Here is an 8,660-nt window from a genome sequence, read left to right as displayed (position 1 = left end):
AGTATATATCCATATATCTTAATGTTTTATTGTAATCTTCCTACTTCTATATGTCTTATAAACAATGTTATTATTATTATTAACAGAACACTATCTCTGGGTTTTATATTATAGTCGTGACAGGTTATTTGAGCACATCCGGGTCGATTCAGTTTATCTTTAGTTAGTTAGTAATAATGAACAGAAAAAATACACGTATATCTTTGCTCTATTATACCCAGTTTCTTAAATTGTCATTATCATCAAATAGAGAAAAAAACAAATAGTGCTAGTGGTCATATTTTAATATTCATCAGTTTGTTATAGTTGTTTCCCCTTGTATAATTATATTCTAGTTTTTTAATTCAAAATTGTATACGAACCACCGTATATAACAGAAAAAATAACTGTAATCACAGGGAAGCTTTAACTTTATTCAGGATGAGTGCTCAATTTAAATGTACAATAACTAACAATGATAATAAAATACTACAAAATATTGGGTCATTTTTGTTCAAAACCCAACAAATAGTACCAATAAATAATGAAAATAATTAATTCAAATTATACGTTAGTCACTACAGAATACCGTTTCTTGTTATGTATAAACTGTGTTTAGTCTTTGTTCAATTATTATTTGTATTGTGTTGTTTATCATTGCTTTGACCATATATGGCGTAATATTTACAATAAAGCTGTTATTAATATTATATGCGAGTTCATGTCAGTTCAAATCCTGACATGGATTCTCAGCTTTTATTAAATAGATGAATAAAGCGACATTTTTTAGTTGAAAAGTTGAAATTATTGCCTTAGAAATGTTTTGTATAAAGATAAAAGTGTTCAAAAAGGAGGGCAAGGGGAAGGGGGTAAAGTTAGTGCTTACTCCAATCATTATACAGACTGCCATAAAGAAAGGGAAATAACTCGATTATGAACACAGTAATAAACGACACCATTTTTAAAGAACTTTCCCATCATACAGAATTGATGCATGAAATTTTACACGATGAGAGTGACGTTTTCCAGTTTGCATCAACGAATAATGCCTGCAGATTATTTTGATATGACCTTCAATGATGAACGGATCTCCGAGTTGTAAGATCATATATATTGGTCTTTGATATGCCATGATCCACGATCAAGGTCCAGCTCAAGACGTTGCAAGAGGTAAGAACAAAATCATGCAACTATTGAAAATTGACTATTGACGTTAATCTAAAATGACTTCAGCAATACGTATAAATTTGTGTTCAATGAAAAAAATAAAATCTGGTAAGTTTTTACGCCTTGTATACCCTGATAAGTTAAATATATAAATAAATGGATATCATCTAAAAAAGGACCACTCCTTAATTTCCCCTGTTGATGCATGATATACCATGATATTACATAAATTATAATTATGAAATAATATTCATAACATAAACAATGTTTCGTTTGATGTTTAAAAGTATTCCTTTACATCTTGTTGAAATACAATACAGTGATTCTGTACGGTAACCTGGAAGACTTTGATAGCGATAACCCCTGGCCATTTACCTCCATCAATTGTCCTTCTGACTTACTGAGGTAACAACAGACCACCCAAGATAGAGGTGAACTTCACCCACTTGTCAAAGTAATGGTAATCTATATTGGTCATCTCATGCTTGATAGACCTAGTTTTTGGTCAGCGATGCTATCAATTCGGATTGCAGGTGTCTGCAAATCAAGAATCTTCCGTGACAGAAATCGTGCTAACTCTGGTTGAACATGGTATAGCTAATAGCTCAAAGTGGTTAGATTAGAGGTATATTGGCAACAATTGTTAAAAGTAGCGATAAAGGCATATATACATAGTAATAGATATAACCATATCAAGCAGTTTTTTTTTCAACTCAATATACAACATATTTACTACCAGTTAATAGCGTAAATGCGTGTCGAAAATAAAACGACAAGAAAATTACAATTTCAGAAAATTATGCAAAGAATGTGTTTAATGTTTTATTCTGGTATTGTTTCACCTTAGATGACACTCCTAATATACACGCTCCTAATATGCAGTATCATACGTGTAGGGTAGTCCACACCCCTGACGGTAGTGATTCTCTGAAACTAATGACAAAGATAACCCTCGTTAAAGGAATGTAGAAACTATTTATCATTTCGTTTTAACTGTGTCTTGAAGAATGTGTTTTCAAGAGACAAGAGTCGACAAACTTTAGAAAAACAAGAGACAATTAAAACTGTAGGAATGTCGTCTATTGTTTTATCTTAACCACGTCTTGTGACATGAGACAACATGGAATCTGTTTTAGAAACACAGTTATAATGATATATGTTATGGAAGGAGGTTTTCGTCCTATTCTTCTGCTCCTAATTTGGTCTAAATGAGACTGAGAAATATCAGCATCACTGACGATGGATACCGGGTTGAACTGAACAATCTGAAGGTACAATTCTTAACCTATGGCTGGCTCGAACCCCAGTCCAACAGGTTGTTCTAGCCCTTTAATAACTTTACGTGAAAGTAGTTGATTAGAGGTGATTCAAGTACACTTGATGGCGAAAAGCAACAGCAATGGGCAGGGGTAATTATGGTCTGTCCGCTAAAGATACCATAAAACATAAGAGGCATAATGTTTCCAACAGGTCTTGCTACTGACCAATAGTTTAGCAAAGGTGACTTTCCAGGACTAAGTTCTAGTATAAGTTAAGGTAGTACATTTGCATTTTCAGTTTAGTTGTACATGCGAAAGATTATTAAATGTGACAATTCTTACAGCATTCCCCTGTAGACAACACACTCAATGACATTGCACCACTTGTCGATTTTTTACCGTTCTATGCGCTACCAGTGAAAAAGAGAAATTGGTCGATTATTCATAATCTAATTGATCAATATTAACTGATATTTGACACCAAGGCCACCCAACGTTCTATCATTAATAAGGTACAGGTCCTTATCTGAAACCACGCCCACTTCTAGAGTATTTAAGCGATTAGTATTTGTAAGTAATTGATCAAGAACCATAATAATGTAAATTTCAAGTTAAGTGCGTGGATTTAAGTGAGATAAACCACTCCCACACTCTTACTCTCTTCATATTAAGTGCTAAGTTAAGCCCCTTATCGATTATCTCTCTTGTTTTTGAACTCTTCAGAGTAAAAGTCAATAAAGTGCTCCTGTTTTAGACCTGATGATCTGAGAAGTCACCATAGGTAAGTTAGTCCGAGGAATTTGTATAGACGTACAAGAGTGTATGGTCTTACTGTGCCATATTTATGCTACAGATGATGTGAGAAATGTAAAACATGTTGGCTCCTCGATAAGGGTGTCAGAAAGCCAGATAGGCATACAGATTAAGCATGACCTGCCTTTCAAATGTAGACCTATAATGCCAACCTTGACCAACTTATAGACACTTGTGTAAGTAGATCGACTTGATTTGATCTCTATTGGAGCTTTCTGTGTCTGTGTCAATTTTATAATCAAAATTCAAATTCTGGATTTCTACAACTAAACCTATTGTTAACAATAATACTAACGTAAAGGCTTTTTTCATGACGTCAAAATCTTGTTCATGGCATCAGGGCATGCCACGCGAACAATTCGAATTAGCTACAGCATTAAGGTGTGACGTACGAACCAATCTTCTACTCTGTCGATGCGGCTGTGAATCGGGCTACGAGGTATATCATAACAGAATATAAGTGTATGATTTAAGGGTTTGCTGACTCTTAACCTGTCAAGGTGATTTCCATTACTGTTTGGAAATTCAAGATGGTTGATGTACCACTAATCCCCCACTTGTTATATATATAGATCTAAATCTTGCTTTAACCAACAGACGGGTTAAGTCGCACTGATTGAACCCAATGTAAGGGGAAAGAAATACATATATATCAGTAAGCAAGCAACACCAAACAGCTTTGAAAGAGTTGAAAACATTATTGAAGACGGGTCAAACGTTTCAGAAAAGAATATTATATGAAAATGCTTTATACATTTCATATTGGGAGTGGTGGTTGCACCAAGCCCCTGGAACTTGGGGAAGACTGAGGGATAATTATCGGGGTTTAGATTCGTAAAGGGGCAAGCCTACGATTCAAGGTCTGAGGGTATTTGTTTTTTACAAACAGACTTCATCATACAGTTAAATGTTTTATTGTTTCTAAAAAGATATAATAAATACAGCACTTTCTACATCGACAATATCGTACAAACAACAATAAACAATATCGTACAAACAAACAACAAATATACCTTACTTAATATTGTAGATATTGTATAAATTCACAACCGATTGAAATGGACCATGTATTGATTCGATACACGAAGAGAACATCAAGTATTTAATACTGTTAACAATACAATCTGGGAACGTTTACAACCGCAGTTCTTGGAACTGTAGAAACAGTGAATAGGAATTTTGCAAACAGAAGCTGTAACCATACTCGATAACCTCGAATCCTTAAAGCAATCCCTTCAATGTACAATTTTTACTGCAATGTGTCATTGCATCTTTACTGCTCTAAGTAGTTAGATATTTTCTACCAGTCCATGTAACCTCCATAAAGTTTCTAGAATTTACATTATACGACGCTACATGATACGTTTACTCTTGGCAATTAAAGTTTCATTTCAGGCACATTAGACAAAAGTTAGTTTCAAATTTAATGTAAGTGATTCTCGCCGCAGAATAACTTCTGATTTCTGGTTCTTCTTCCCGCAATGATTCAAGTAGCAGTGTGGGAAGCCTGGACACAGATGGAACACAACCCCTATACCCTAAGTCACAATCATCCCCTGCGTCAACGCCACTAAGAAGCACTATGTAATCTTTGAATGGCATTTAGTAAAGATGTTGGATATAATAAAAAAAATTCTTATGGACCTCGAAACGTCGCTCAAATAAAGTTTGAATTTTTTCATTATAAGCACTATGTAGTTATCTAAATTTAGGATAAACCAAAGTCTTTAAATGTTTTTATACCCTGATGAAGTATGTTTCTCTTGTTTTATGGAAACTGGTGGTTTTGATAGTGACTTGGAAACGGATGTTGCTGATGCCTAGAAACAAAACACAAAATACTAATAATAATTGGCATAGAAATCTTGGTACTGAAAGGATTGTAGACATGATTAATAGTCAAAACCCTTGATGTCACTCTGCGACCAAATCTGACGCACGAAAGCTAAACATTGAATTCTGTTAACGCCAAAAAAGAAAAGTGGTATAAACGTACCTGTAAATGCAAGGCTTTGTGAACTGCCAAAGTTCTAGACTGACAAAATCCTTTACCACATTCTAAACATTTGAATGGTTTTTCTTTTGAGTGGATATATCTGGAAATACAACAAGCATACATTAAAATTGAACTTAAAATCCTTGTTCATTTCATGAAATCGCCCAGGAAAATAATATAAAACATAACTGAATTATTGTTACGTTACAAGCCACTTTTCGTGATTAAAATGGGACTTGTCTTTTTAAGTTGACGAACTGAACGCCCGACATAATTTGAAAATGTTTACAGATACTTCAAATGAAGGCACAGGGAATACTTAGATGGCGCCTATACTCCTAATAATCGAGCATTTATCGAGTCACTTACTTATGATCTCTGAGATGATCTTGTCTTCTAAAAGCTTTATTACAAACATCACAGGAATAGGGTCTTTCATCAGTATGTGTTCGTTCATGTATCAGTAGGTTGTATGACTTGGTAAAATGTCTTCCACAGTATTTACAGATAAATTCTTTCTTGATTCTGTCGAATAAATAACATTATTGATAGTCTACATAGATATTGAAAACTTCTTTCGATATTCTCATGCAGGGAAAGATTGAGCGGATTGAACACTGAAATGAATATTATTTGTATTTAAGGGATATTTGCGTCCAATTTTTCTGTTTTGTGTTCACTTAATTTGAGAAAGGGAAAACAACCACAACCATGGATCTCAGTTGGCTCCAAACAAATTTATACTTTTAGAATCTAGAAGGTTACCAATTTCGGCTGTTGTGATCGTGATGTACATGTTTATAAATAGCATCAGATACTTATGAAATAAAATCATTGTCTTACCTCGACCCACATCTTCTGTTTTTCTTAAGAATTGGAACAGGGCATTGCTCTGACACTGGATAGCAAGGGTTAAATGTCGTATAACTGAAAACAAAACATTTGTTTTATACTAGTGACAGTACGCACCAATTTACAGGGGAAAGTTTTAAATATTTATTTCGGAAATTTTTTTTGAGAAAAATGGAAATTCAGGAGGTTTTGATTTTCACATCATGATTACGCCATTATTTTATTTTTATAAATGGATACAATTGATTTGTATAGAGGTAATACAAATTTCGTCATGCGTAACTTTTAAATTCTAAATTTTGACAATTTTGTTTTCCTTGTAGTTTTTGTCGTAATGTAAAATATGAAAGTTAACGTACCTGATTGGTAGATTGGTGATCATGTGACTATAAACTCGAGCCTCGTTTTCATGTGCTCTTTTTTCTCGTTTTTTGTCTTCAATATCAGCAAGAACTGACTGGGCAAGATGGGCGAAATCAAACCTTTTCTTTGGTCTTTGCCTTGATTTTGATACGCCTATAAAGAATATTAATACAAAATATTATCCAGAAGACTTGAAAAAAAAAAAAAATAGAATCCTTCTGAACAAGATCAATTTTGAATACTTCTGATATGAATATAATAAATATAATATCATTAAAATTTTAGAACGTTAAAGCTACGATTACATATGTACGTAAACGTAAATCAAACTCAAACTCAAACTCGTAAAAAACCGTCATTGTATTCAGGAATCCGAGCTGTATTGGGTCAATAAACAAAGGGGGAGAGGAAAGTCCACTACAGTAATGATGTCATAAATGGGATATAGCTGTCTGTAGTCGTCCGCAAACGCATAATAATCGCTCACTGAGCCATCCGTTGCGCTTATGAGTGTTGAATTTGATCTTACACATGTAAGCAGAAAATTGGATTGGCTAAGGATTGGGATAGGATTTTCTCTAGCCCGTTTTTTTTAATTGTGTATACGCTTGTGCTTGAGTTTGCGTTAACATGTAATCGCAGCCTTTAGACTAAAAATTAAAAACTCCCTTACGTCTTTCAGTTGGAATTTTGCTTATGCGTTATTACTAATGCGTAACAATAACGGTTTATGATATCGAACTGAAATTTTGATCAAGCAATACAATGGAAATTGTCAACTTGTTTTCAAAGCCCCAAAAAATGAGATCTTACCTCTAAATCTAGGTTGCCGTGTATCAACCAATTTTTGCTGGACTGATAAATCTATGATAGTTCCCTCAGACGTGGGTCGTTCAACAGGAGATGTGTATGCCATAACTGGTTGATCATATACGGTGAAGGTTGGACTGTAAGGCTGGATGTACGGTGACCAGTGTTGAACAGGCCGAGAGGCTGCTGATAGATCCAGTGGTATGGCATAATGTGGTATCGGAACTGCTATGACTCCGGCCATTTCTGAAAGTAATTAACACAGCTTTTTAAAAACATATTCTAAAAAAACTTATTAAGAATATGGATAATTCCCTCATAGGTAACACTGTAAAAGATGATTTAACCGTAGTCATAATCGATAGTGGCCGGACAATATTAAGGAGCTAGAAACTGTATTTTTGGGACATTTTGGTCTTCCCAAATAATTTCGAAGCTTCTACGCCTATGATAGTTTACAGCAAACCTATTAATTTTGAGAAAGTACTATGTTGACTGTAAAAATATAAAATTAATTTTGACACTGCCTATATAACTTGTTGAAATCCTAGTGTAAAGATACATCTTATGTTTATGTTTTATGTCATTAACTCTTATCATCAGTAATTTTAAAATTCTGCATTGTGAATTGTGACCAATAACTCAACTACTAACGAAATATTTAATATGAGCTGATGCATGGTGATGTGGTAAGGTTACGGTGCCTGCAGTGCTGGTTTTTCGAACAAGATGAGCTAGACGGACAATTTACAAAAAATAATTAGTGCTTAGATATTCAATTTTCAAAAAATATACTGGATATTAATATGCGTTTCTTATTATTATCACTAGATATCAAAATATTGATGGTAAAATTTAAATTGGGCGTGGAAGATTTTCCAAAACTCTGAATTTTTGGTCGAAATTGCAATTCTCACATTCAGTTAGTATTATTATTTATCATAGGCTCCCGAATATCACTGGAAATATTGATCGATCAAAGTCTGAAAAAGTTCCTAAAATTTCTCAATATGGTTTTTAACAATTCAAGGAATCACAAATTTCTTTCATCTGCTTAACCCATTTGATTGGGTCGAATATTGTTGAGAAATGTTTCTTTTAAAATATGTAATTTCATAAAGTAGCGTTTTATATTTATATTTGACTTGACTATAATTATCCATTACTATTTCCGAGTTCAATGTAAAAAATTAAATTGAATTTACACTCAACTTTTGCAAAACACACGCAATCAATCGACTATCAGAAAAAAATATGGACAAAGATTCAAAATCCACGAATTCATGTTTCGGGAAATTAATAAATTTGTTTGAATTAAAAATTTCAGAAAAAAAACAATTGATCTTTAATTAATCATAAATTTGATATGTTTAACCAAGAAATATTTGTAAAAAATTTTCAAAATGAATTGAAAATGTTTA

The 8,660-nt window shown here is 33.4% G+C and overlaps 1 protein-coding gene across 1 annotated transcript; it reads right to left on the bottom strand.

The window, feature by feature from the left end:
• Window positions 1-5,163: 5,163 nt before the first annotated feature.
• Window positions 5,164-5,705, bottom strand: LOTGIDRAFT_102775 (hypothetical protein; the record flags this gene model as incomplete). The annotated part of the gene is made up of 2 exons (XM_009045885.1): window positions 5,164-5,314; window positions 5,584-5,705. Coding segments are annotated over 2 exons (273 nt in total), but the record flags the coding sequence as incomplete, so codon positions are not given.
• Between the last annotated feature and the right edge of the window lie 2,955 nt (window positions 5,706-8,660).

The sequence above is a fragment of the Lottia gigantea genome (genome assembly GCF_000327385.1).
Source record: "Lottia gigantea unplaced genomic scaffold LOTGIsca_1, whole genome shotgun sequence".
NCBI classification, from domain to species: domain Eukaryota; kingdom Metazoa; phylum Mollusca; class Gastropoda; family Lottiidae; genus Lottia; species Lottia gigantea.
This window is presented reverse-complemented; position numbering and strand designations above follow the sequence as displayed.